Source organism: Macaca thibetana, chromosome 20 (genome assembly GCF_024542745.1).
Source record: "Macaca thibetana thibetana isolate TM-01 chromosome 20, ASM2454274v1, whole genome shotgun sequence".
NCBI lineage: Eukaryota > Metazoa > Chordata > Mammalia > Primates > Cercopithecidae > Macaca > Macaca thibetana.
The window spans coordinates 34,472,127-34,499,978 of NC_065597.1; the positions used below are offsets into that span (position 1 = coordinate 34,472,127).

Here is a 27,852-nt window from a genome sequence, read left to right on the forward strand (position 1 = left end):
TGGTAACTGATGTGGCTACAAGATCCAGGAGATCCAGGAGGTGGAGGGGATTGTAGGAAATGGGATTGCTGACCCCAGCCTGCTCTATCTCAAATGGCAGCTGCTGCCTGGACCTGCCTACTAAAAAACACCATTCATGTAGACATTGAATCTAAGATATGATTGATGGTAAGATGTTCTGATATTTAATACATTACTAATAAAGAAAAAAAGCCTGCCAATTAAGCGGTGACAAGCCATTGATTACAAAACAAGTCTCAATTCCAAACATATCACAGTGTGGAAAGGATGCATCCTAACATTCATGAAATATTGGATACCAGTAGGCTGGACTTGGTCTGTGGCAGCCTTGTGCAGTTTCCAACCTGCACAACTGTACAGAGCAGCTCTTAGGAAGCCTCCCAGGACACTGAAGAGCTTAGGCCACCAGGAGGCTCACACTTGGGGCACATCTATGAACTTCCAAGTCCCTTAAGAAGTAATCCCTCTTTGATCTTCATCTGAACTAGGAAGGCCACAAAGAGGAAACTATGGGCCAGTTTCCATATGGGGCACCAGTTCACTGACAGTGGTCCCAGAGCCCCTGGGACGGTGGTTCAGCAGGCATGGGGTAGGGCTTCATGAGGGATTCTGAGTCCTGCCAGACTAGGGAGAGTCCTGCCAGACTAGGAGAGGCCCCATATTCACAGTTATGCAGGCTCAGAGAGGTGAAGGCCCTGGCCCAACATTACACAGCCGGGCAGAACAGAGCTAGGCCGAGGGTTCAGCACTCCTCACTCCGATCCCTGGTGCTGCTTCTCTTGCTGACTGTGAAAATGTCTGCTCTTCTGCCCCAGATGAACTGGAGATAGGGGTCTCCAGGGCTGAAAGGGATCTTGGCCTGCCCACCCCTGCCCCGTTCCTTCCCCTCTGAAGCCCTGGTTGCTGGACTTGTCCCCAGAGAAATCACCCGTATTGATTCACAAGACTTTTAAATTTTATTAGTAAAATACAAAATGGCACAGACATTGGTGATGAGGGTTGGAAAAGTAAAAGGATCAACCTACTCTTTCCAAAGTCTTCCTAGATCATCCTTGTCCATGTCCTGCTTGGAGAAACTAACAAAGTCCATGGAAGGGGGACCAGCTGGCCCCAGCAGCTTCCTCACAAAGGAGGCAGGGCCCCATTACAGGGTGCCCCACCCCTGGAAGGCTCTCCCAGCCTGGAAGAGCCAGAACAAAGTGCATCAGTTCCACTCTCACCCTCTCTGAGCTGCCAGAGTGACCCCACCTGAGCCAGGCCCTGAACTTCCTGAATATACTGTGCCACGCCCAGCAAGGGAGTGCAAAGGCCGGGCAGGCCGGGCCGTACAGCGTCTTGCTCTCTATGGACCAGAGCTGGGTTTCCTTCCTCCAAGCACCCATTTGTGAAGGAGTGTTCCTGGCACCTGGGTAGAACCCAGCCCATAAGAGGCCCCTCAGGTAGAGCAAGGGTCACACTCGGGCACAATCCAAGGGAGAGGTGAGCTGCCCCCAGGGACCCTGAGGGGCCAGGACGGCTGGTGTGGCCTCATCCAGGCATGCTCGAGCCTTCAGCAGCCAAAAAAGGGAACCCCTGACTTTATGCCTGCAACTTCCCCTTTCCCATGTCCCAGCCCCCTTCCCGGGTAGCGTCCCTTTCAGAAACAAACAGGGGCCTCATGGAAATCCCTGGTCCTGTCTGCGACGGGGACAAAGATGAAGGAGAAGGTCTTGGAGGGCAGAGAACAGTGTTTTCAAGGAGTGAGAGAGGTGGGAGGGGAACCCAGGCCTCATGAAAGAATCCGGCGTGTGGGGAGTGGGACCACAAGGGTCTTGTGGCCTGGCTGCCTGCAGGAGTCTCTGAAGAAGCATCAGGTGTGTGGCTGCTCCCAGAGCCTTTCCTGGGCTTCTTAGACAGGTGTCTGGAGCCCTCCCTCCTCCCTCTTAGGGGGTGAGGGGAGGCAGAGCTTGGGGTGTCTCAGTGACTGAGCCTGGGCGGGGCCTTCAGGGATGGACTCTGTTCTGCCCACCTCCATTTGAGGGACCACAGGGCAGGATCTGTGCTATCAACTCACTCCCTCGCAGGCCCTCTGGGCCTCAGGGTCCAAAGACAAGCTAGTCCATTGGCAAGGACTGTCTAAGGTGTTCTGTTCATAAGGACTGTGAGGCTGCATCCAGGGGCTGGAGAGAAGGGCCTCAGGTCAATGAGTGATGTCAGGGGGACAGATATTCCTTACCTCCCTCTTTCCTTTCACAGATGGGAGTACCTTGGGGGGTTGATGGTAGAACTAGGATCAGAACCCAGCCTTCAGACTCAGCACAGTGTAGACCAAAGAAGAAAGCCACCAGATATCCTTATCTCCCCTTCCCACAATGCCTAACCAAGGGCAGAGCCTCACTGGGAGCAGTGCCAGGAAACACCACACTAGCCTCATGCAAGAAAAGACACGTCACTAGTGGGGGCGTGGGCTCTGTACAGAGGACGGGGCTGGGGGAGATAGCACCGCAGGTGGCCGGGGTGACTGGCAACTGCAGCAGAACCAAGAGACACAATGAGATTGCGGGGAGTGGGCAGAGGGCCTGGCCTGATGCTCATGTGTGAGATGGAAGGACTGTAGTACTCACAGGGTAGCGTGGGTCAGAGGGGGCTGGGAATAAATAATTGTTCATTGGGGCTGGGATGGCGTCAAAGGGAACCTCTAACCAGCCAGCAGCAGAGGAGAGTTTTGGGGCTGGGGTGAGTTGGGAGACCATCCCCTCTGTCCCTGGCAGGTGGAGAATGGTCAAGGCTGGCCTCCTAGGGTGTGCCTGGGAGCTTGGAGCTTGTGCACCTGGAGGATCCCACCTCCCCGCTCCAATCATCCCAGCTCAGTCCAGGCCCTTGGGTGGGAGTGGGTATGAGGATGAGGGATCCCAGGCAGCTGTCTGAATCAAACAACTAGACACAGGCCGGAGGAGTTCACACGGGCACCAGGACATATGAGTTACTACCACAGCTCCGGGGGATGTAGCGGAGGCCCTCCACCATCTCTCCCGCCATCTTTCGAGGGCAGCCCTGGAGGCTCTGGTAGGCAAACATGGCCACCCCCAGGCAGAAGAGGAGGCCAAGGAAGGCCAGCAGCCCCACTGCCTGCCTCCGGGTGGCAGCCTGGGCGTCAGGGACAGGAGTGATAAGGACGCCCAGCCTCTGGGGGTCCATGGTGGCATGGATGGGTTCCTCAGCTTTAGGGGTCCAGCTGCCTGAAACCACTGGCTCCCTGCTGGGGGTTCCTTCCGAGGAGACAGGGACCACAGAGACGTGGGCCATGCTGCCAGGCCCCCAGTCCTGGAAGGCATCTGTGTGTGCTGGCACGGGACCCATCTCCTCCCGCTCCAGAGAGTTCTCTGGCCTGGGGCTCTGTCCCTGACCCCACACAGGCTGGCCTTCAGACGGAGTGTTCTCCTCTGGGGCTGGGGAGGAAGTAGTGGAGGCCTGGGTGGAGGAGGCCTGGGTGGAGGAGGCCTGGGTGGAAGGGTCCTGGGTGGAAGGGTCCTGGGTGGACGGGGCCTCAGAGGTCTTTCCCTCAGCCCAGAGGCCGGGCCCAGGTTGGTGGGGAGCAGAACTCTGCCACGCGGCGGCAGTGGAGACGGGAGGCACTCGGAAAAGCTCCGTGCCCACAGGCCCTCCATCCTGAGCCTTTGGCGTCGGGGGGAGCCCGGTCCCTGAGGAACCAGTCACGCCCGTCGACTGCTCTGGGGAGGTCCCCAGGGCCGTCTGTGCCTCCCGGGAAGAAGGAGTTGGCTTCAGGCTACTGCTTTCGCCTGTGGCTTCGGGCTCCGGTACCGCAGACTCCTCCATTCCCCGGGCGGCAAGGGTGGTCCTGGGCTTCACCAGGCCGATCTGCTTCTCGAAGGTGCCGCCATTTCGAGTCAGAGCAGCAGCCTGGCGGTCCAGATGCTGCATCGCGTCCTTGACCCATTGTTCCTTCGGGTCGGCACAGAACAGCCTGTGCTGTCTCGTCTCCAAGCTACAGGGGAGAAAGACAGGGATCCAGTGATGTCCAGATGCCAGAAACCCGGGCCAGCGTGGTGTGGGGGCACAGCACCAGTGCTCTGCAGGTGAACACACCCGGCTGGAAACCCTGCCCTCCCACTTAGCAGCTGTGAGGCCACTGACCAGCTGGGGAAACCCGCCCTCCTAGGCTCCCAGGTCCTCACCCGAGAAATGGAGATAGGAAAGCCTCCCATCTGTAGCGTGACCACCCATCCCAGAAAAAATGGGATGCAGGGGGTGCTCAGGATGAGGGACTTCCCATTTTAAAACCGGGAAAGTCCCCAGGCAAACAGGGACGAGTTGATCACCCTACTTCTGTGTTACTGTAAAAAAAAAAAGCCAAATTATGGCTCAGAGCCGATCAGTAATAGCTGAAAATAATAACAATGTTGATAATATTGTTACCATTAAGGCAGGGGGCTCTGGGCTTTGAGTCTCCTGCTGGGGAGAGGACTTCAGGTGAGCTCTGTATGGGGCCTCCTCACTCTGGAACAGGCCTTATGAGACTTCGTGAGTCTTGTTGCTCTTTTTCGGTTTCACAGCTACAGGCTGTGCTCCAGGCCCCTCTCCTCCCCTCCCGATGTGTGTTCACGGGCAGAAGGGGTTAGAGCCAAATATGTGGCAGCCTCATTGGGACCCTGAGTGCCCTCCAAATCTTGAACTTCCTCTGAAGCCGTGTGTGACTGGTTCACCGCCAAGCCCACAGCTCAGAGCTGACAGACGCCCTGGCTCCATGCCACGGCCTGTGCTTGGCATTTGCCCATGTTCAAATCTTACATCCATCCCACAAGGTGGCTACCAGGCTCATCCCCATTTTACAGATGAGGAAACCAAGGCTCAGAGAGGTGAAGTAAAGGCACCTGGCTCCAGGATGCCGGGAAGCTTGAGGAGTCCAGGAAGCAAGTATGACCCTGCAGGCCCCCTGGGCACAGCGATCCCCTCCCCCATTTCCTTTTTCCCTTTCATCAAGAAAACAAAAAATACTTGGGGGTGTCTTGGGGAAGTAAGCCTTGACCGATCAGCAAAGAAGCCAGGCAGGAGAACGCTCAGTACCTTGCCCACCTTAGAAACTGCATAATTGAGGAGAGGAAGTGCCAGACTTCCTTTAACTGAGCCTAGAAAGCAAAGGGCCATTGGCCATTTCCTGCTGCCTGACCCCTAGGTCTGGCTGAGGCTGCTTTGGGCTCAAAAGTCAGTCCTGGGGAAAGGCCTCAGGGCTGGCTGGTAAGGCAGGACCTAAGAGAGCCCCCAGGAGAAGGAAGTGACCAAGATGACCAGGGTCCTTAACAGCCAGGAGGACAATGACTCAGTCCCTCCCCAGAGTCTCGAAATGACCCTGTTTCCTCTTCTGTCAGATGGAGATAGTGATCTCTGCAGCTCCTACTGACAGACCCTGCCAAGCACTTTATTTTTAATTTAATTTTTTGTTCTTTTCTTTTTTTTCTTTTTATTTTTTTTTTGAGATGGAGTCTCACAATATTGCCCAGGCCAGAGTGCAGTGGTGCCATCTTGGCTCACTGCAATCTCCGCCTCCTGGGTTCAAGCAATTCTCCTGCCTCAACCTCCCGTGTAGCTGGGATTACAGGCACCCACCACCACGCCCAGCTAGTTTTTGTATTTTTAGTAGAGATGGAGTTTCACCATGTTGGCCAGCCTGGTCTTGAACTCCTGGCCTCAAGTGATTCACCAGCCTCGGCCTTCAAAAGTGCTGGTATTACAGGCATTAGCCACCGCGCCCTTGCCAAGCAATTTAGTTACATCCTGTCCTAGCTACCCATTTTACAGACAAGGAAACCAAGGTGCAAAAAGTAAACAATGGAAGCAGGGCCATCCAGCCAGTAAGAGGGGAAGGCAGGATTTGCACCAGGTCTGTTAGAGGCTGGAACCTGCATTTTAAGTAAGACCCTCATGCTTTACGCCTACCCATACCACCCCATGAAATATAGTGGGTTTGAGTGTGGGGTAACATGTGCTTCAGTCCAGAAGGAATTACCACCGTTCATGGCTGCTCCAGGCCACAAGCCAGGGCGGCTGCCCCCCCAGCCACACTGGGCCATTCAGGAAACCACTCTCCTCCTTAGCCATGTGGCACAGAAATTAAGGTCAGTGAAGTGGCCTGCAGGCCAGGGGCAAGAGAAGCGTGTGCTGAGGCCTTCGCCTAGGAGACCAGGTCTGGGAGGGGAGGTGTGGACATAGATTCTCAGAGGTCTGGGAATATTTCAAGGGCCTGAAGGGGATTTCAGAGGCCTCGGGGGCAATACCTACACGATTGCACGTTTGCCGCATGATTCCTGGTTCTGTTGATAGTGGATGAGCAAAGCCACAGGTATCTTTGATGTCATCTTGCTGCACGTAATGTTGCATTTCGTCACGCCGTGGTGCTGTCCTGAGTCCAAAGAGGTTCCTCGTCACCAGGGATGTCTGTGGGCATCTGGCTTCCCAACCCTGTGCCAGATTGTCCCGGCCACACCACCCAAGCCAAAGCTGATCACCTGTACACCCTGGCCTTCAAGGCCTTTGACTCAGCCTCCCTCCCCCACCAAACTTCTCTATGCCTCAGTTTCACCACCTGTAAAATAGGAACAAAGATAGTATCTACCTCATAGGCTTGTTGTAAGAATAAGAAATGTGAATTCTTATTTACAGAGTTCTTTTTGCCTGGCACTGGCACATATTAAAAGTTTGTTTGTTTGTTTGTTTGTTTTGAGATGGAGTCTCATTGTTGTCGCCCAGGCTGGAGTGCAATGGCACGACCTTGGCTCACCGCAACCTCCGCCTCCCAGGTTCAAGTGATTCTCCTGCCTCAGCCTCCCGAGTAGCTAGGATTACAGGCATTTGCCACGACACCTGGCTAATTTTGTATTTTTAGTAGAGACGGGGTTTCTCCTTATTGGTCAGGCTGGTCTCAAACTCCCGACCTCAGGTGATCTGCCCTCTTTGGCCTTCCAAAGTGCTGGGATGACAGGCATGAGCCACCATGCCCGGGTTAATTTTTAAAATTAACTGGTCCATTGTGCAGCAGGGGAGATGAATCTGAGAGTGACAGGGATCTGCTAAGGTCACACAGCCAGCAAGTGATGGAACAGGTTCTCCTACCAAGATGACTGCAGTCTCCACCGGGCCTGTGGCCTTGCCTATCCCCTCACCTCTGCCTTGTTTCTTCCTGCTGCCTTTTTTTTTTTTTTTAATTAAGAAATAGGGTCTTGCTCTGTTGCCCAGGCTAGAGTGCAGTGGTATAATCCTAGCTCACTGCAACCTCAAAATCCTGGGCTCAAGAGATTCTCCTGGCTGGGTGTGGTGGCTTACACCTGTAATCCCAGCACTTTGGGAGGCCAAGGCAGGTGGATCACCTGAGGTCAGGAGTTTGAGACCAGCCTGATCAGTATGGTGAAACCTTGTCTCTACTAAAAATACAAAAATTAGCCTGGAATGATGGTGGGCGCCTTTAGTCCCAGCTGCTAGGGAAGCTGAGACAGGAGATTTGCTTGAATCTGGGAGGCAAAGGTTGCAGTGAGCCAAGATCGTACCACTACACTCCAGCCCGGGTGACAGAGCAAGACTCCGTCTCAAAAAAAAAAAAAAAAAAAAAAAAAAAAAGAGAGATCTCTTGCCTCAGCCTCCCAAGTAGCTGGGACTACAGGTGCATGCTACCATGCCTGGCTAATTTTTTTTAAGAGACAGGGTCTTGCTATGTTGCCCAGGCTGGTCTTGACACCCTGACCTCAAGCGATCCTCCCACTTCAACCTCTGGAGTAGCTGGGATTACAGATGCAAGCCACCATATCCAGCAATAAACTTTTTAAAAGTGTATAAGTACAACTGCTTTGTAAGAAAGTGGGGTCTGATGAATAGATGATCCTTTGTTCTGCTGTTAAGAGCCAGAATGAGCCTGAGAGTAGTTGCTGAAAGGTACTGAGTCATCCTGCCTAGGAGGGAAGAGGCATTTGAAATTCCTGGAGCAAGAAGAGTAAGGAGAAGGAAGGGTTGGAGATGGAAGGTATGAATAGGGTAGGGGCAGAGTGGGGCAGAAGGGGCAGGCAGTAGCTGAGTGTCACGTGGAGCCAGAGAGAAACCACAGGACAGGACAAATAAACCCAACTATTTAATATAAACATTTGAAGTTGTTTACACTGCATTTCCACCTTTTCTCTTTGCCTAAAATCGCCAGCAATTTTTTTTTTTTTTTTCTGCTTAGCGTGAGCTCAAGGAGGATGAGTGTAAAAATCAAGGAAGAGTTGGAGTTTCAGATCTGGGTCAAGGTTATGTGCAGCAAAAGCAAGACCCCAGAGGGTTTTGCAAACATCTGGAGGCCAGGGCAGTCAAGAGAGCAAGCCGATCTTATCTAGCACTTCAGAGCCTGGGGAACCCCCAGCCCATCCCTGGGCTCCACCAGAACACGAATTGCTCATGCATAAATACTTACATATATACGGCCATGCAAACATACTCCACTTTCCCAAATACAGGCGCATGCCCGTGCGCACACACACAGAGACTTTGTAGAGTCTGCTGCTTCCTCTCTCCATCGCTCCCCCTTAGCTTTGGCCCACCCTGCTTTGTGGGAAGGTGGTTTAGGGCTGGCAGGTCTGGGTTGAGTCATCAAGGAGCAGCATTAGTAGCTTCAGGGGGTTGGGGGCTGTGTGCAGGAGAGGCTCCCCAGGTCACAGGGCTGTCCTTTCTCTCTGAGTAACCAGGATATAAAAGTCACTGCGTGGGCTGGCCACCCTCCTTCTGCAATGGGACCTCAGAATGACGCACCTGCAGCCTCCCCAGGCCCTGTTGAGTGGAGCCAGCTGGCAGTCCCCTAAACTGGCCTGCAGGTGTCTTCTTTAGGAAGCCCCAGAAAATAAGGTGCCCCTCAGTGACCAGAGACAGGAGGAGGCAAGGGAGGCTGCCCAATGGATAACAAAGAAGGTCCATTCTGTGCGCCTCAAATCCAACATGGGGAAAGCCATTACCCACCTTCAGGGCTTTAAAGAGCCACAGAGTCATCCTGTCTCCAAAGTCCCCACTCTCTGCCACAGTCCCTGAATGGTCCTGGCCCGGCTAAGTTCTTGGTTCTGCCAGGAAGATTGTTTAACTAACCTGGGGAGCCTGTCCCTTCTCAGAGCTGAAGTTTTCCTTTCTGTAAATGGAGACAATGCCTCACCCAGCCAGTCATCTATTAGCTGTCATAGGAGTGTCAGGAAGGCAGGGACCTCGTCTGTCTTGGTATCACAGCTTCTCAGCATCAAGCACAAGGTGGATACTCAATCAATATCCATTGAATGAAATTAGTCTCAATTTACTTATCTCTCTTTAATGCATCTATCTGCCTATCCATCCATCCTTCCACCCACTCTTATCAATCTTCTACCCATTCCTCACCCACCTGCCACCTCCTACCCACCCCTACTCATCTCCATTCATCCATCTACCCACTCCCTCTCCCCTACCTACCACCTGTCAATCTTCCACCCCCTTTTATCTCACCCACTCATCCATCCCTCATTGTCCCCTCCCCATCCCTTCTTCCATCCATCCATCCATCCATCCATCCATCCATCCATCCATCCACTTCCTGATTCAGCCAACACTGGCTGGAATTACTTTTGAGTATATACAACAATCTCAGGCCCTCTTATCCTTAACCTTGAGCTCTTTCTCCCATAGGCACGGGTGCTGAGCTTGGAGAGAGTGCTTCCATCCCAATAAATGCCATCAGATCACTCTGCTTATTCAGTCAACCAACAAATGCTGTTCCTCTTGCCAGACCCTGTGCCGGGTGCTGTGAGGTACAGTGAGATGAACAAGGAATGCCTCTGGCCTCAGAAGGCTCCCAGTCTGATGGACAGGTAAAACAGGCACACAAAGTATCAGAGCTTTTTTTTTTTTTCATTGAGCACCTACTGTGTATCAGACCCTGTGTCCAGCATGTACACATCTGCTCTCTTTAATTCCCAACATCAAAGGGAATTATTATCCTGCAAAGGGAGTATTATTATCCCCACTTCACAGATGCAGAAGCTGGGAATAAGAGAGGTTAAATGTGCCCAATGCCACACAGTGGCATGGTGGCAGAACTACTTTTCTACCCAGCCCCTGAACACCCACTGTTCTAGGCTACCCTAGATGCCAGGCGGAAACACAGCATTCCAGAACATACCACAAATATACTGGGGTTTACATGAGGGAGAAACCACTTCCAACTTCAAATGATCAGGGGAGGCTTCCTGGAGGAAGTCTCCTTTAGGCTGGACCTCAAGGACTTCTAAGAGTCTTCCAGGGTCTTAGAAGGAGACTCAGGAAATGTCCTGGGTCACTGGGTGAGGTGATAAAAAGAGGGCTTGAGCCATTCATTGCTCAGCTGTGTGTCCTAAGCAAGTCACTCAGACTCTCTGAGCTTCAGTTTCCTTACTTGTAAAACGGACGTGACAATACCTGCTTCACAGTGTGGTTGTGAGAATAAACATTTTTTAACATCTGGAGCATTTTTCCCTTAGGGCAGGGTTTCTCAACAGTGACACTACTGACATTTTGGACCAGACAGTTTTTTGTTTTGGGGGCTGTCCCAGGCACTGGAGGATGTTTAGCAGCATCTCTGGCCTCTACACATTAGAGGCAAGTAGCTCAACTGAACCAAAAACATTGGGACATTTGTAACAAGTAAAAATGTCCCTAGAAATTGCCAAATGGCCCCTGGGAGAGCAAAATTACTCACTGAGGACCACTACTCTAGAGATATCCAGAGATATCCACACAGCTCCCTCCCTCAGCCTCCTCCAAACTGTGCAAAGCCACCTACTGAGTGGGCTTCCCTAACCCCCTATTTAAAATGTCAACACCTCTCTTTCCTGCTCTCTATTTTTCTTTTCTCTTTCTTTCTCTTTCTTTCTGCCTGCCTGCCTGCCTGCCTTCCTTTCCTTCTTTTCCTTTCTTCCTTCCTTCCTTCCTTCCTTCCTTCCTTCCTTCCTTCCTTCCTTCCTCCCTCCCTCCCTCCCTCTCTCTCTCTTTCTCTCTTTCTCTCTTTCTCTCTCTCTCTCTCTTTCTCTCTTTCTCTCTTTCTCTCTCTCTCTCTCTCTTTCTCTCTTTCTCTCTCTCTTTCTTTCTTTCTTTCTTTCTCGCTCTGTCACCCAGGCTGGAGTGCAGTGGCACAATCTCGGCTCACTCCAGGTTCAAGTGATTCTCCTGCCTCAGCCTCCCAAGTAGCTGGGACTACAGGCACGCACCACCACACCCAGCTGATTTTGTATTTTTAGTAGAGACAGGGTTTCACGATGTTGGCCAGTCTGGTCTTGAACTCCTGACCTCAGGTGATCTGCCCACCTTGGCCTCCCAATGTGCTGGGATTACAGGCATGAGCCCCTGCGCCCAGCCACTCCTCTCTATTTTTTGATCACAGTGCCTTTTCTCCTTCCAACAGATCACATTGTTTACTGATTTACTTTGTGTATTATCTGTCCTCTTTAGTTGAATTACAGCACCCCGAGGGCTGAGGTCCTTGGCTGTTTTATTTATTGATGCTGCCCCAGTACCTAGTACCAGGCTTGTCACACAGTAGGTGTCCAATAAGTATTTGTTGAATGAATGGACAAAATGCCCAAGTAAGCGCTTTGTGACATAATACCTTAACCAACAGAAAAATGGAGGAATTTTTATTTAAATTTGACAGGGGCCTGGATCTGACACTCTTGAATTTATCCTCCCATGCCCTCTCCATCCACCCCCACTGCTAATGAGCGGGGTAGGCTATAGGAGCTTAAAACAGATTCGTTTTTTTCTCTTTCTTGCCAGGACTTGAGTGGGAGTGAATGCGTCAGCTTTTGGAGTGGGGGGGGCAATGCTCTGCACTGACTCGTAGCTGCAGGTTCGTTATATAAAGCACAGAAGCCTCCTGCCTGACACAGCCCCACAAACCCACATTTGGGGACTGACGCAGCTGCCCCACACTAGTCAGGGCAGCAGCTACGAACCCCCCAGCCTCCCCTCGGGGTCTCTCTGGCTTCCAAACCACCCCCTCATCCTAAAGGGGCTCCCAAGGGCCTCTTGGAGCCATACATGTCAGCCATACATGTCAGCCATACATTCCAAGGTGAGCCTGGTCAAATGCCCAGTTTTACAGGAGGAGAAACTGAGGCTGAGAAAGGTTCCAGTAATCCCCAGGATCTTCCAGTAAAGCCAATGACCAAGATGAGGGCAGAAGCCTCAGGCTGCTAGTCAGAGCACCCAGAGCCCCCCAGGGCCCCTTTCCATCCTGGCCTAGGACCCTTTCCCCTCTAAGCTTAGTAAAAGTGATCCTCCTCCGCCACCCTCTTCAAAACACCCCCATAAGCACTGGAGCCTCATCACCCTCCCCCACCCCACCGGAGAGGTAATAGCTAGATTTAAAGATGCAGCAGCTGGGACCAGAGGAGGCAAGACCCTGCTCAGGGTCACACAGCAAGACTGTGGCAAAGCAGCCGCCATCTGACTCCCCACTTTCCAGTTCTCACTGTCCCCAGACACCTCAGGCTTCAGGGCCCAATCCCAGAAAGCAGGCAGCCAGCAGGAATTCGCCTCCACCATCCCCATGTGCCCACCCACCCACGCACCTGCTCCCTGCCCCAGGGTGAGTTTGCTCCATGGAAATATCTGGAAGCTGGGGACTACTTCTCATTTTCCTGGACTTGCTGTGTGCCCACAGGCAAAGTCTCACCTTCTCTGAATGTCACCCTGCCGGATGGTGGGGGCAATCCCTGAGGAGGGGGCTGGCTAGCGGTTCATGGAGGTGGTGTGGCCCACAGAGGTGGTGAGCGTGCATCTGTGCTCTCTTCTGCATTCAGTCCCATGAGTCTTACCCTCTCCTGCCCTACTTGCTGGCTGTGCATCCTCAGGCCAGTTTCTAAACCTCTCTGGGCCTCCATCTTATCCATATCAGGTAGGATGGTCAATTATGTACCCCTACCAGGTCCTGGGCATCAGTAAGCAAGTGACTAGAGGCAAACGCGTTTTCTACACTGTGCTTGGAGGAGGAAGACAGCATGATGGGTAGACAGGCAGAGCAACTGGGGCTACAGACCAGCACAGCAGCGGCAAGCCCCAACCATGAGCTGCAGTGACCTTGACCTTCACTGGTCCTGGGCCCCCTAATCCTGGGGGCTTTGAAAACAGGGCAGGAGAAAGTCCCAACTGTGGCCTGGCCCAGGGCCAGGGCTGCGGGTTACACATTAATGCTGGTTGGAAAGAGCCAGCCACTGTCAGCCAGGTCCTCCCACCCCAGTGCCCACCAGGAGCCTCTGCAGGCTCCCTCTACCCCCACCCTCCTGGCACACCCACACCTGGCTCCCTTATGCCACCCACACCACCTCTCTGTGCTTCCAGGCACAGCCACTTTGCTCGCTGGGTCAGGCAGAGCAGTCGCTGGCAAGTGGAAATCTGTCCAGTGCTGCATCTGGGGAAAGGAAGGTGCCCAGCCCCCTCCTGCACATCCCTGGATAGGGGCTGCCACCGGCCTTGAGCTTTACCCAGACAGGGTCTGGGGCCCCTGATGTCAGGCTTGAGGGACAGACAAGGGGCTGGGGGCTCCCCACCGGGGGCTCCCCACCCTGTTCGTGCCCAAGTCCAGGGCCCACTTACCAGCCAGCAGGACAGTCAGATGGCAGAGGGTGGCCAAGTGGAGCAGCCACGAGAGAGATATCGGAGCCATGGCTGAGGGTGGGCGAGAGTCCGGGCAGGGGCCAGGGCAGGCGGCTAGAGCCAGGCGGCAGAGCTTAGTGCTGTCCCTTCGCCACCGCCGCCGCCAGAGCTCTGTGGCTTTTTATAATGGTGCTGGCTGCCTCCGCCTCCAGCCCCCGCAGGCAGGAGGGTGGGAGGAGAGAGGAAGGGAGCCAGTGTGCAGCCACTGGATTCCTCGGGATGTTGCCAAGGAACCAAGCCGGCTCTGTGGCCCTGGGCTTCTCATCATCCTAGGCTCGTCATACTGGGACCTTCCCCGGGAGGCTGTACCGGGCCTGCCTGGGTACAAAGGCCTCCTCTCCTGCCACGAGCTGGGAACATGCCCTAGGATGTGGCCTGGGGCCCTCGCTCCTAAGTGGGCAACACACAAAAGGCCAGCAGGCTGTGGAATAGAGAGCGGGGCGCCAAGGGGCCGGGAGGGACTCAGGGCCCCTCCATTCTGGGTCTGACAAGCTCTTCTTTGATCCAGGGAATGCCTTGCCCACATCAGGATGGACCCCCAAATTTCCCCTCTCAGAATCCCAGGCTCCTGGAGGACCTTGTTGATCTATGCATCTCCAGAGTCTGGCAGGGAGCCTGAAGTCGGCAGGGGCTTGCTGCAGGGTCTGCTGAAAGAAGGACTGAGTCCAGCTTCATATGGATAGATGGGGAAACTGAGGCCCGGAGCCACCCTAGGTCATCCACAGCATCAGAGTGGAGAACCCCCCTCCCACCACCATGATGAGTAGAATGTGGAAAGCTCAGGACCCAGGAGAGAGCCCTGGCCTCCCTGCCTCCACCTCCCGGCCTCCTGCTCCCTGCTGTGCACCCACTCCCACCTCTGCTCTGGCCCCTGCTAGCGCAAAGAACAATGTGGCTGCCAATCCATCCCTGATAACGCTGTGGCTCTTGGCTCCTCAGCTCTGCAGTCGTGCCCTGGATAAGCCTTGCCTCTTGTGGGGCCTGAGTTCTCTATCTGCCCAAGGAGAACATCGGGCTAGTGCACTGTGGAGGGGGCTTCCCAGCACTGGCCCTCCAAGGTCATTCTCCATGAGAGGTGGCAACAGGACCACACAGGGCCAGCCAACAGGCTCTCACCGAAGGGTGCAGAGGCTTGCCAGCCTTGGGAGCACATTAAAACACAGTCTGCCTTCATGGCAGCCTTCCCTAAAGGCAATGGCAACAATTCCTGAGACTCTAGAAGAGTCAGCAGCTCCGCCTTGGGCCAGGACTGAGCTGTACTGGTATCTCCGGGCTGCCAATCTGAGGGAAACCGGTTGTGGAGCCAGCATCCCGCACTATGAGCCAGTTGGGTTGGGCAGAGGGGCTACAGATCCCAAGGCCAGGGACCTCTCTCTCCTCAACCACCCCCTACCCAATGGGCTGCCTGGGGCATGGGGTTAGGGGTTAGGAGGCTAGAGTCTTCTTAAAGTAGCAGAGCACCCTTGGCAGGGGCCAAGGTCCACTCGTGCTCAGAGAATCTGTCCTGGCCTGTGCACATGCGAAGCGAGTAGCCTTCTCATTCCCAATGTCCAATCCCTCTTTTTATAACTGAGGAAACTGAGGCCCAGAGAGGGACAAGGAGGGATAAAAACTGAGGTTGTGTTCTTTCTGCTCTGTTTATGTAAGAACAAAGGAGGAGGCCAAGTGCAGTGGCTCACACCTGTAATCCCAGCACTTTGGGAGGCCAAGGTGGGTGGATCACCTGAGGTCAGGAGTTCGAGACCAGCCTGGCCAACATGGTGAAACCTCGTCTGTACTAAAAATACAAAAACTAGCTGGGTGTGGTGCACACCTGTAATCCCAGCTACTTGGGAGGCTGAGGCAGGAGAATCACTTGAACCTGGGAGGCAGAGGTTGCAGTGAGCCAAGATCATGCTACTGCACTCCAGCCTGGGTGACAGAGTGAGACTCTGTCTAAAAAAAAAAAAGAAAAAAAGAACAGAAGAGGAAGAAGGGGCAGGGGTGGGAGGAAAAAGAGAGGGAGAAGGGGAAAGAGGAGAAAAAGGGAAGAGAGAGAAGCAGGGAGGAAGGGGTGAAAGGAAGAGAGGGGAGGAGGGAGAAGGCGGAGAGGAAGAAGGCAGCCACCCTGGGAAGTGCTACACCTCATGAAGGACAGGAGCCAGGTGGGGCAAGTACTGGGGAGTAGAGGCCCTTATTCCCTGGCCCCCCACTATGCTCCAAATACGTATTTAGAAAGCAAGGGCTTTGGGGCTGGGTACGGTGGCTCACGCCTATAATCCCAGCAGTTTGGGAGGCCGAGGCAGGTGGATCACCTGAGCTCAGGAGTTTGAGACCAGCCCGGCCAACATGGTGAAACCCTGTCTCTACTAAAAACACAAAAAATTAGTCAAGTGTGGTGGCAGATGCCTGTAATCCCAGCTACTTGGGAGGCTGAGGCAGGAGAATTGCTTGAATCCGGGAAGCGGAGGTTGCAGTGAGCCGAGATTGCAACACTGCACTCCAGCCTGGGCAACAAGAGTGAAACTCTGCCTCAAACAAACAAACAGACAAAACCTCTACAACCAATGATTGGTATTTTTAAATAATTGTTTTATCTTTTCTATTTTTATTTTTTAGCCAAACCATTGCAAAGTAAATTATAGATGCTTGACACTTTGCCCCTAAATATTCCAGCATGCATCTCCTCCGAATAAAGCTATTGTCTTACATAAATATAATATCATTATCCCATCTAACAAAATTAACAATAATTCCTATATGTCATCTAACACCCAGTTCATATCCAAATTTCTCTAATTGTCCCAAAATGTGTTTCGTAGTTTCTCCTCTCTCCTTCTTTCCTTCTTTCTGCCTCCTTTCTTCTCTCCCTCACACCCTTTCTTTTTATTTTATTTATTTTTTTGAGACAGGGTCCCTCTCTGTCACCCAGGTGAGCATGCAGTGGTATAATCTCAGCTCACTACAGCCTCGACCTCCCAGGCACAAGAGATCCTCCCAGCTCAACTTCCCAAGTAGCTGGGACCACAGGCTCACGCCACCATGCCTGGCTAGTTACTGTGTTTTTGTTGTTGTTGTTGTTGTAGAGACAAGGTTTTCCCATGTTGCACAAGCTGGTCTCAAACTCCTGGCCTCCAGCAATCCGTCCACCTTGGCCTCCCAAAGTGCTGGAATTATAAGCATGAGCTACCACACCTGGCACCTCCCTTCCTTCTTTCTTTCCTTTATTCCCTCCTTTCTTTTATTTTTTTAACCAGGATCCGATCTAGGTTCATGCACTGCATATGGGTATTTCTTTTGAGTCTACATAGACCACTTGCATAGACCACTTTTTAATGACTTCAACTTTCTTAAGAGTCAAGTCGGCTGGGTTCAGTGTCTCACGCCTGTAATCCTAGCACTTTGGGAGGCCAAGGTGAGCAGATCACTTGAGGTCAGGAGTTCGAGACTAGCCTAGCCAACATGGTGAAACTCCGTCTCTACTAAAAATACAAAAATTAGCTGGGCATGGTGGCATGTGCCTATAATCCCAGCTACTTGGAAGGCTGAGGCTAGGGAACTGCTTGAACCCTGGAGGTGGAGGTTGCTGCCCTCCAGCCTGGGTGGCAGAGTGAGACTCCGTCTCAAAAAAAAAAAGAAAAGAAAAAAAAGAGCAAAGTCAAGTCCATTGTCTTATACAATGTTCTCATTCTTAATTTAGTTATTTCCTTGTGATGTCACCTAATTTGTTCCTCTATCCTATTTATTTCCTGTAAACTGAGAGTTAGATCTAAAGGCTTGATTAGACCCAGGCTACATACTCTTGGCAAGAATCTATTATGAGTAATACCGTACACTTCACAAGCACCAGTTGCTCCACTTTTCCTTGGATGGATGGGATTGATGGATCGACGGGTGATTGTTAGACATCTTTATTATAGAAGAATTAGTCCCCTTGTGATTTGCAAGTCAGTTGTGGCATGCTGGGCTGGCACCCTGTCGCATGAACCTAGGCAGGATTTTGACAGACCATTCCAGGCAGAGGTGAAAGCCTCACCAAGGTGGAAGGCACAGGACGTATTCAGGGGTGGGGAATGGCCCAATGCCGTTGGCTCCAATGGAGGCTGCAGCTGGGCCCAACTGCAGAGAACTGTGAAGCGGGAGTGAAGAATGAGAATGCTGTTCACAGGCTGGAGAGAGCTGGGAAGGTCTTGGGCTGAGGGATAACCAGAGTAACGACGAGAAAAAAAAAAAAAAAGGGTAGCACTGGATGCAGAAAGTTTCCTCTGGGGTGGGGTGGGGGTGGTGAGAATGGGGGTGTCCTTGTCCTCACCTTCCACAAGCCCTCAGGTGGCCAAGACCCTGTGCCCCAGGGAGCAGGGAGCCTATGCTGTTCTCTGGGGACACGAGGGACTCCCCCAGCCCCGGAAGTAGCACAGAAACAGCTCTGGAGAGGAGGATGGGGAGATCAGGGCACTCCTGCAGGACCAGGGTTGGAGAAGGGATGGGCATGACTGGGGACCACCCCTGCCGCCACCTCCAAGGCCCCTGGGGCCCCGCCCCTCCCAGTTCTCCCAGCTTATCTTTTCTGGCCAGCAAGGAGGGTTTCCCATGGGTGCTTAGCATTTCCTCTGCCTGTGACCACGTTGGCTGTACCAGAAGGAAGGGGCCTGGGTCCCTGAAATGACCATGTGGAAGGTTGCCTAAGACTGAGAATGCCTGATTAGACTTCGTGTGAGAAGAAATAGCTTCTGATGAGTTGAGCCACTGACATTTGGAGGTGTTTGTTGCAGGACGTAGACTTTCCTGACTACTCCCTCCCCTTCTCCAGAGTCTGCCCGTGTGGCGGGAAGGTGAAGGCTGAGCAGTTGAGTGATTATGCTGCTGAAGGCTCGAGACGTGGGGACTGCTTTAATGGTTTATAAAATCCTCCTGACAGCGGGTCCCGAGGTGGGCTGGGAACTCTGGGACAAATGTCTGGGCTTCCCTGTCAGCACCTGTGCAGCCACCTCCCAGGCCCTTGTGTCCAGCCTAGACTCCCACCACTCACTGGGTGACCTTGGGCAAGTCACCGCCTATTTCAACGTGAAGACTTCCCCAGTGGGATAGAGGGGATCAATGGTGTCCCTTGCCCCATCTCACAGGGACAGCAAATGCCAGGAAACCAAAGCAGACACTATTTTAAAGGATTTATTTTCCAGAAATCCTGAGGGGCAAGGGCAGGACAGGAGGGGAAAGGAAATCCCAGGACGCTTGAGGGTCCCGTTCACGGGCAGTAGGCAGATTAGTCCTCCTAGTGCCTGCGGCAGGCAGGTTAACCCTGGGCTTGGGAGGGACACAGGCCCTCGATGACACTGAGCTGTATGCCTAGGCAGTGTCACTCCCCACACTTTCAACCTGAGCCCCACAGCAAGCCTATAAGATGGACATTCTCACTGTGATTTGTCAGGCTGAGTTCAGGGAGTGAAATGGCCTCCTCCAGTTCCGCAGCTTCAAATACCCGGCAGAGCGGCACCAGGCTCCCTCAGAAAGGACCAGGCACTTGTAACATGTATGTCCTTTACCTGGGACACTGCTGTCCCATACCTGCAGTATGAAAAGAATATTTCTCAAGAGGAAGAGGAAGCCAGGCGTGGTGGCTCATGCCTGTAATCCCAGCACTTTGGGAGGCTGAGCCAGGAGGATCGCTTGAGCCCAGGAGTTTGAGACCAGCCTGGTAACATGGCAAAACCCCGTCTCTACAAAAATCAACCAGAAAGGCATAGATAGACCCAAATCCCAGTCTTTAGCCTGTCTCAACCACCTGAGAATGGTTTCTACCCAGGATTCCTTCACTCAATTACACCCCACTCTTTGCCTCCTGCCACAGAGAGAGAGAGAGCGCGCGCTACCCTACCACAGCCAGCTTCCTCCCAGGGCCAGGAAAGCTTCACTTGTCCCCTTCTCACACAGTTCCTAAAATTCTTCCATTCATCCATTTGACCTCTTAAGTATTTACTCTGTTTTCAAATACATATATAACTCCAGCTTATAATACCAAGCCAAGGGTACTCATTCACACCATAGCATGAATTTGACTGTCAGCTATTTAAGGAAGGAGGCAGGGAAAGTGGAATGGGGGGTACTCTGAAGAGGCCAGGCCTGGGTATTGGAGGTTGGAGGACCATCCAAAAAAAAGCCTGAGGGGAGAAGGAAGTGTAAGCAGACATGACACATAGCTAAAACGGGGAAGAAAGCTACAGGAGTCTCCTATTAGGAAAAAAGGGGGAGGCCAGGTGTGGTAGCTCATGCCTGTAATCTTAGCACTTTGGGAGCCCAAGGAAGGTGAATCACTTGAGGTCATGAGTTCAAGACCAGCCTGGCCAACATAGTGAAACCCTGTCTCTACTAAAAATACAAAAATTATCCAGCCGTAGTGGCACACACGTGTAATCCCAGCTACTTGGGAGGCTGGGGCAGGAGAATCGCTTGAACCCAGGAGGTCGAGGTTGTAGTGAGCTGAGATCACGCCATTGCATTCCAGCCCGGGCAACAGAGTGAGACTCTGTCATAAAAAAAAAAAAAAAAAAAAAAAAAAAAAAGGGGTGAGGGAAGAGGCCAGGCGCTGTGGCTCACGCCTATAATCCCAGCACTTTGGGAGGCTGAGGTGGGCAGATTACCTGAGGACAGGAGTTCGAGACCAGCCTGGCCAACAAGGTGAAGCCTCGTCTCTACTAAAAATACAAAAATTAGCCGGGCGTGGTAGCGGGAACCTGTAATCCCAGCTACTCAGGAGACTGAGGCAAGAGAATCACTTGAGCTCAGGAGGTGGAGGCTTCAATGAGCCAAGACCGCACCATTGCACTCCAACCTGGGTGACAAGAACGAAACTCCATCTCATCTCAAAAAAAAAAAAAGGGGGAGAGTGGGGGAAGAAAGGTGAATCTGGGCAAATTTGGGGCTTCACATGGACCCAGCTGGCCCCTTTCTAGTGACCTTGAGTCTCTGTATTGATATCTAACTGCCTTTTGGCAGGGAGAGGGGAGGGTCATTAGTTTTATTGATTTTTGTCTGCAGCCACTTTCTGGGCTCTGATTCTGAGCTGGGGCCTGTCTGCAGTGCTCTATGCTAGAGGCCGGGAGACCAGAGTAACTTAGATATAAACCGTGGTCCAACTAGTGGGGAGGTGGGGGAGACAACCCCCAAATCCCAAGAATCTGGGGAGACTGTGACTAGGGTTATTAAGAGAGGACAGAGGGCCAGGGGATGTCTAATACATGAAATGGAATTACCAGCTGCTTGGGCGAGCAATGCCTTGGAGGGCTGGTGGGGCTACACCTGTGCAGGTGGTGGGACTTTCTGGGTGTCGGCAACATCCCAGGCAAAGACTCCAGAAGTGGGATGTGTAGTATGGGTTTGGAGAACAGGGAGCTAGAACCCAACATGCATGAAGGGAAGTGGGCAGGCTGGAGACAGAGATGGAACCCAGATCCAGAAGGCTGCATGCCAGGCTTGGGAGCCCTGACCTCAGCTTAGGGCAGTGGGGAGTCATGGAAGGGTTTGAGCAGGGGAATCGCTGATGGGAACAGGACAGTCTGGCTGCAGGGAGGCAGAGGATGGGTTAGAGGGATCAGGGGGATATGGGAGTGACAGCACGGAGGTGACAAAGGGTGACAGCCACAGGGATGGAGATCAGGGAATGCAGAGAGTTGGCACAGGCTTCCGGCCGGAGCAGCTGTAATGTCAGGGAGGTAGGGCTCCTGAGCCTTCCTGGAGGAGCCGAGGCCATGGTCATCAGAAGAGGCTCTTCATTGGCTCAGCTTATTGAGAATCATCTTCACCCAGGGCACTCTGGGATCGGCACAGATCTCCTTATCCCTGGAGGTTAGCAACCTGGAAGGGGAGACCCCAGAGACAATGCAGCAACATTAGCATGCAGCAAGGAGGCCACACCCTCAGGAACTTAGCATTTATGAGCCACCTACTTTATGCAGGGCTCAGCATTTATGAGTCACCTACTGCACGTGACATTGCCTGCTAAATAGAGTGGTTCAAAATTTACGAGTCACCTGTGGTGTGAAAAGAATATTTCTCAAGAGGAAGAGAAGGCCAGGAGCTCATGCCTGTAAACGCAGCACTTTGGGAGGCCGAGGCAGGAGGATTGTTTGAGCCTAGGGGTTTGAGACCATCCTAGGCAACATGGCAAAACCCTGTCTCTACAAAAATGTACAAGTCAGCCAGGCATGGTGGCATGCGCCTGTGATCTCAGCTATTTGGGAGGCTGGGGTGGGAGCATTGCTTGAGCTCAGGACATCGAGGCTGCAGTGAGCCCAGGTCTCTGCTCCACTGTACTCCAGCCTAGGTAACAGAATGAGACCATGTGTCAAGAAAAAAAAAAGGAAGAGGAGCAGCAAGGACTTCCAGGACCCTCAGCTCTTTAGTCCCGGCCTTGAGTTCCAGGTGAGGCCATGAAATAGAATCCCCAAGAGTTGGGTGTTTTTTTTTTTTTTAGATGGAGTCTCTGTCACCCAGGCTGGAGTGTAGTGGTACAATTTTGGCTCACTGCAACCTCCACCTCCCGGGTTCAGGAGATCCCCCTGCCTCAGCCTCCCAGGTAGCTGGGATTACAGGTGCCCACCACAACGCCCAGCTAATTTTTGTATTTTTAGTAGAGATGGGTTTTCACCATGTTGGCCAGGCTGGTCTTGAACTCCTGACTTCAAGTGATCTGCCTGTCTCGGCCTCCCAAAGTGCTGGGATTACAGGAGTGAGCCACCTCGCCAAGCCAGAATCCCCAAGAGTCTTATAATACGCTTAACTACTCTGAGCCTCAAGGCACATTCTTTCTAGGGTCCCTTCTGGCTCAAAATCCAATGATCACATATGATTTGATTGATTGATTGATTGATTTTAGAGACAGGGTCTCACTCTATTGCCCAGACTTGTCTTGAACTCCTGGTCTCAAGTGATCCTCCCAACTTGGCCTCCCAAAGTGCTGAGATTACAGGTGTAAGCCACTGCACTCAGCTTTTTTTATTTAAAAAAAAAAAAAGGCTGGGCGCGGTGGCTCAAGCCTGTAATCCCAGCACTTTGGGAGGCCAAGACGGGCGGATCACGAAGTCAGGAGATCGAGACCATCCTGGCTAACCCGGTGAAACCCCGTCTCTACTAAAAAATACAAAAAAACTAGCCGGGTGAGGTGGTGGGCGCCTGTAGTCCCAGCTACTCGGGAGGCTGAGGCAGGAGAATGGCGTAAACCCGGGAGGCGGAGCTTGCAGTGAACTGAGATCCGGCCACAGCACTCCAGCCTGGGCGACACAGTGAGACTCCGTCTCAAAAAAAAAGACAGAGTCTCACTAAGTTACCAGGTTCACCTCAAAATCCAGGGTTCAGGCAATCCTCCTGCCTCAGCCTCCCAAGTAGCTGAGAGGCACTACTGTGTCCAGCAATTGAGCATCTATTATGCGCCAGACTTTGAGCTCTTCACCTTCCTCTTACATTACTGTGCCCTGTAACAAACGCTCAAGGGGCCCCCTAACCTCTGTGTGCTCATTTCCTCACCTGTGAAAAGGGGATCATGACGGCACCTGCTGCGTAGGATTGTTTCAAGGATTAAATGAGTTCATATTTATAAAGTGCTTACAACAGTGCCTAGCACTTAGCAAGCACTCTCTATGTGTTTGAAAATACAAATAAGTCAAATAAGTAAAGGTTATTACTTCATTATACTGTTGGGGAAACTGAGGCTCAGAGTTAAAGAGAGAAGAACTCTGGGGGGGCTTCCTGCTTCAGCCTTCTTTATTATTCACCTGCAGATCCCTCTAAGAAATGGTGTCAGCGGTAAGGAGGAGGAAGACGAGAAGAAGATAATAGAGGCCCAAAGCGGGTCATGAGTCCCTAAACCCAGCCTCCCCCAGTGTGTGATTTGGTGGACAGCAGGCTCTGAGCAGTTGGAGAACCAGCCAGAGAGGCTAACGCAGAGAGGGCAGGACCTGTCACCCAGCCAGGTGCAGGTGCAGGCTCCAGGCCAGGGAAAAGGAGGCAAAGAAGCCAGAGAAAGAAGCAAAGGAGAACAAGAAACTCGGGAGAAAGCCCTGAACGAGGAACCAGGAGTGAGTTCTGGCTCCAGCCTGGGCAGCCTTGAGCAGGTCACTGTCCCTTGCTAAGCCTGTTTCTCCGTCCCTACCATGGGAATCGTTGAACCTCCTCATAGGATTGTTGTGAGAATTAAACCAATTAACACAGGTAATGATCAGAACAGTGCCTGGCACTCGGGAGGCGCCTTGGAAATTTTAGCTCTTAATATTATTCTTCTGGTCAAAATGGGTTGCCTCGGACTTCTGGAAGCCTGGAGAGGATCCAAGACACTTCTGGTGTGAGCATTTTTTTTTTTTTTTTTGAGACAGTGTCTCGCTCTGTTGCCCAGGCTGGAGTGAGGTAGAGTGATCTCGGCTCACCGCAACCTCCACCTTCCAGGTTCAAACGATTATCCTGCCTCAGCCTCCCAAGTAGCTGGGACCACAGGCACGCACCACCACACTCAGCTAATTTTGTATTTTTAGTAGAGATGGGGTTTCACCATGTTGACTGATCTCGAACTTCTGACCTCAAGTGATCTGCCTGCCTCGGCCTCCCAAAGTGCTGGAATTACAGGCATGAGCCACCACACCTGGTTCACCATCCATTTTTGCCCAAAACCTGGAAGCATCTTTGCTGACTCAGTGGCACTAGGCATACTCCTATACCTGCTATACCCAAATACCCTAGATGCCACAGCTACTGATGGCCTACTGCCATGCCCACACTGTGGCGGCACCCTATTCACTCAGCTCAGCATCCTCAGAACCTGACACTGCCTGAAGCCTAGTAAGCACCTGATGATATTTGCTAAATGATCACATTATTTTTGTTTGTAGTACACCCAAGCCTGAACTGAGCCATCTCGTCCAGCCAAGCCATCCTGGCAAGCATCCGGTAGCCCTGCCACATCCCTCTCATCCCTGGGTGTGTCCCATCCAGCAGCACCTGGGCCATCCCAGGCTGTACCCATCAGACCCACCAAGACCCTGTGGCCCCAGCTTCCTACTCACACCACGCCAGGCCTCGGGCAGGAGTCCGAGGTCCAGTAGAAGTGTTTCACCACACGCAGGGGCATACGGTAACGGGCGTAATCACGGCAGCAGACGCTGTCTTCCATGTTGGCGCCATAGGGGCCTAGCGGAGGGGTGCCCAGTGAATGCACAAGCTGGAGCCCAGAGAGGTCACCCTCGGCCCCAGCCCCTGATCTCGGCCTCTCCAGGCTCCAGGAAAGAGATGCAGTTTTTCTGTTCTCATGTGGAAGGATGGTAACCAGAGGATTCTGAGCCCTCCAAGATCCTAGCCTTGGAGCTTCTGAGAAGCCACTTATGGTCTGATGTCTACACTCTGGGTCAGTCAGCTCTAGGAACAGGGATTCAGAACAACTAAGCATCAGCTGTACCCCAAGATGGGACTCAGTGACTCTGAGCCACAAGGTGCCTTAGATCCTTGCTGTTCAAGGTAAGGTCCATGGTCCATGGCATCAGCGTCACCTGGGAGCTTGTCAGAAATGCTCAGCCCCCGGCGCCAGACCTGCTGAATCCGGTGTGCATTTTGACAAGCTCCCCAGTCATCCATCAGCACGTGGGCACTTGAGAAGTCAGCTTCTGCTCATATGTGTGCAGTGGGAAGGCTGCGGTCCAGAGACGGAGAGGCACTTGCCCAGGATCACACAGCAAGATGCAGCAGAGTCAGGACGAAGGCTCAACAGAGGACAGTCACATAGACCCCGGTTCGAGTCCCGCTTTCCCCTGACTCACTGGGCCACCCTGACCAAGTCATTGAATCCTCTGAGGCCCAATTTCCTCATCTGACCAAAGGGGTAATAACAGTACCAGCTTCAGAGGGTGTTTAATGCATGAAAAGCGCTCAGAAAGCCCAGCAGCTGGGAGCCATTCTTGTTTATAGCTGCCCCACCCCACTCCAGTGCTCACTCCTCCACCCAACACAGCACAAGCATAGAGTGGGGTGGAGAAGGAGTCAGGAACCCATACTGAGGACAAGTTCTGGACAAAAATGGATAGGGAGCCCAGCACAGTGGCTCACGCCTGTAATCCTAGCACTTAGGCAGGCTGAGATGGGAGTATCACTTAAAGTCAGGAGTTCAAGACAAGCCTGGTCAACATGGTGAAACCCCATCTCTACTAAAAATACAAAAATTAGCCGGGCATGGTGGTGGGTGCCTGTAATCCCAGCTACTCAGGAGGCTGAGGCAGGAGAATCACTTTAACCCCAGAGGTAGAGGTTGCAGTGAGCCAAGATTGCGCCACTGCACTCCAACCTGGGCGACAGAGACTCCATCTCAAAAAATAAATAAATAAAATGAAATAAAAAATAAATTTAGGCTAGGCGCAGTGGCTCACGCCTGTAATCCCAGCTCTTTGGGAGGCGGAGGTGGATGGATCATCTGAGGTCAGGAGTTTGAGACCAGCCTGGCCAACATGGTGAAACCCTGTCTCCACTAAAAATACAAAACTTAGCCAGGCATGGTGGTACATGCCTGTAATCCCAGCTACTCAGGAGGCTGAGGCAGGAGAATTGCTTGAACCTGAGAGGTGGAGTTTGCAGTGGGGCAAGATTGCTTCACCGTACTCCAGCCTGGGCAACAAGAGCAAAACTCTGTCTCAAAAAATAAAATAAAATATAATAAAATAATTTAAAAAATAATAAAATTTTAAAAAATGGATGGTAGGAGGGCAGCACCAGCTTTCCAAGGGAGAACCACTTGCCCCAGACCTGCCTTCCCCTACTCAGACCTGACCCCTTAGAAGCTCCTCACCCACACCCCTAGGGCCCTATGCTTGAGTTTTCTGGAGCAGGAGATCCCAAGGCTATGCCCACCACAACCCCCAACCCAACTGAGACAGATCCTAGACTCCAAGCCTTCAAGACTACCCATTCAACAGACTTGTAAACTGAGGCCCAGAGAAGCACTGTAACTAGCCGAAGACCGCAAGAGCCAACCGCAGACTGAGGTCTTCTGTTCTCAGTCCAGTGCTTGTCCAAGACATGCGGAAGACACCCCAGCGTCCGCCCTGGCCTCTGTAGGGGGCCTTCCTGCTCCCCAGCCTCACCTGCCTCAGTTGCTTGAAGCGCCACAGCAAGGAGGATGAGGACACCCAGGAACACAGTCTGTAGGCGAGCCATGCTCTGTCCTGTATGTCTCAGCCCAGGTGTCTGCAAAGGGACATAGGAAGACCTGCTATTTAAGATGCTGGCTCCACCCACAAGCCTCACTTACTTACCTCTTAGTCACCGGGGTGCCCGGAGTCACTTGACATTCACATCTCAAAAGGAGAACTACCTCCCACTTCCTCCAAAGTGGAGAAATTCTCTTTGGCGGGGAACCACTCACAGGGGACCCCCCCCAAATCTGTCCTCTCCTCTGGTTTCAGAGAGACTTGTAAAATCCCCCTCTTAGAGGCTCGTGCTCCCCAGGGTCTCCACGCTGTGTGGCCTTGTCTAGCTGTCTCTGGGACTTGGTTTCCCCATCTGGAAGTAAGGGAGATGGTTTCACAGCCCTGTTGACTTCACTGGTTGTAAATCAAGTGAGAATGTGGACCAACCCTCACCTGGAATTGAGGCCTGTCTTGTACCCTTAATGACAGCATCACTGATCTCTCTTCAATGGGAGAGGCCTATGGACCCATTGACCCATCAACAGCCTCTTCTGGGGCTTCTTGCAAAGTCCACATTTGGGCCAGGTCATAGATTTCTCAACGGTTTATGAAAAGCGTCCACCCACACTTCTATCCTGCCTGATTTTCCTTCCCAGTGGCTGCCAGGCTCTCCCTCCCCTACTCCCGTCTCAGTCCCTCACCATGTCCATGTCCTGTTGATTCTGCTTCCTAAATCTCTCTCAGATCTGCTTCTTCTCTCCAACCCCACTGTCCTTGCCCAGTCCGGACCACCTCTACCTCAGGCTGGGATGCTGGCCCCCTCAATGCCATCCTTACCCTGCAGCAGCCAGAGTGCGTGGTCCTGAGCTACACACTCTCTCTCCTGCTTCAAAACCCTGCTGTGGCTCCCCATTCACCTAAGGGCAGGACCTGGGCTCCTGTCTGTGGCCCTCAAGGCCCCATTTCCGGACAGGCCTTTCCCCACTGGTCTCCCTCCCCTGAGGGATCACACCACACTCCTCACAGTTCCTCA

The 27,852-nt window shown here is 52.6% G+C and overlaps 5 protein-coding genes across 6 annotated transcripts in view; 1 reads left to right on the plus strand and 4 right to left on the minus strand.

Annotated features, from left to right (window-relative positions):
- POLR2C (RNA polymerase II subunit C) overlaps positions 1 to 23,163 on the minus strand; it is a 103,146-nt gene extending 79,983 nt beyond the window's left edge. The window contains exon 1 of the mRNA XM_050773102.1: positions 23,154 to 23,163. The gene's annotated coding sequence lies outside the window, so the exon portion shown is untranslated. The remainder of the gene's footprint in view (positions 1 to 23,153) is intronic.
- The window catches only part of PLLP (plasmolipin), a 194,887-nt gene that overhangs the window by 72,443 nt on the left and 94,592 nt on the right, over positions 1 to 27,852 (plus strand). The window lies entirely within an intron of this gene.
- COQ9 (coenzyme Q9) overlaps positions 1 to 27,852 on the minus strand; it is a 292,337-nt gene that overhangs the window by 69,053 nt on the left and 195,432 nt on the right. The window lies entirely within an intron of this gene.
- Positions 959 to 27,852, minus strand: part of CX3CL1 (C-X3-C motif chemokine ligand 1) — a 338,913-nt gene continuing 312,019 nt past the window's right edge. The window contains exons 2-4 of one of the 2 annotated variants that reach the window (XM_050773024.1): positions 13,627 to 13,782; positions 6,298 to 6,418; positions 959 to 4,006 (exon numbers count right to left, since the gene is read on the minus strand). In XM_050773024.1, the coding sequence (XP_050628981.1) occupies positions 2,959 to 4,006; positions 6,298 to 6,418; positions 13,627 to 13,696 (1,239 nt within the window). In that variant the 5' untranslated portion in view covers positions 13,697 to 13,782 and the 3' untranslated portion in view covers positions 959 to 2,958. Of the gene's footprint in view, positions 4,007 to 6,297; positions 6,419 to 13,626; positions 13,783 to 27,852 lie in introns of those variants that run through there. The other variant, XM_050773025.1, reaches the window with a different exon arrangement.
- On the minus strand, positions 18,820 to 26,873 carry CCL22 (C-C motif chemokine ligand 22). The gene is made up of 3 exons (XM_050773150.1): positions 26,775 to 26,873; positions 24,714 to 24,837; positions 18,820 to 21,516 (listed from the first exon to the last, which is right to left on the minus strand). Exons 1-3 carry the CDS (start codon positions 26,845 to 26,847, stop codon positions 21,432 to 21,434), a joined length of 282 nt encoding a protein of 93 aa, XP_050629107.1. The 5' UTR covers positions 26,848 to 26,873; the 3' UTR covers positions 18,820 to 21,431.

What these genes read in the sequence shown, in the direction of transcription:
- CCL22 (XM_050773150.1), bottom strand. Translation starts at nt 26,847, where the DNA reads ATGGCTCGCCTACAGACTGTGTTCCTGGGTGTCCTCATCCTCCTTGCT. An exon ending in GCTTCAAGCAACTGAGGCAG is followed by an intron (nt 24,838 to 26,774) that starts GTGAGGCTGGGG and finishes CCCCTCCGCTAG; the next exon opens with GCCCCTATGGCGCCAACATG. An exon ending in TGCCCGAGGCCTGGCGTGGT is followed by an intron (nt 21,517 to 24,713) that starts GTGAGTAGGAAG and finishes CTCCCCTTCCAG; the next exon opens with GTTGCTAACCTCCAGGGATA.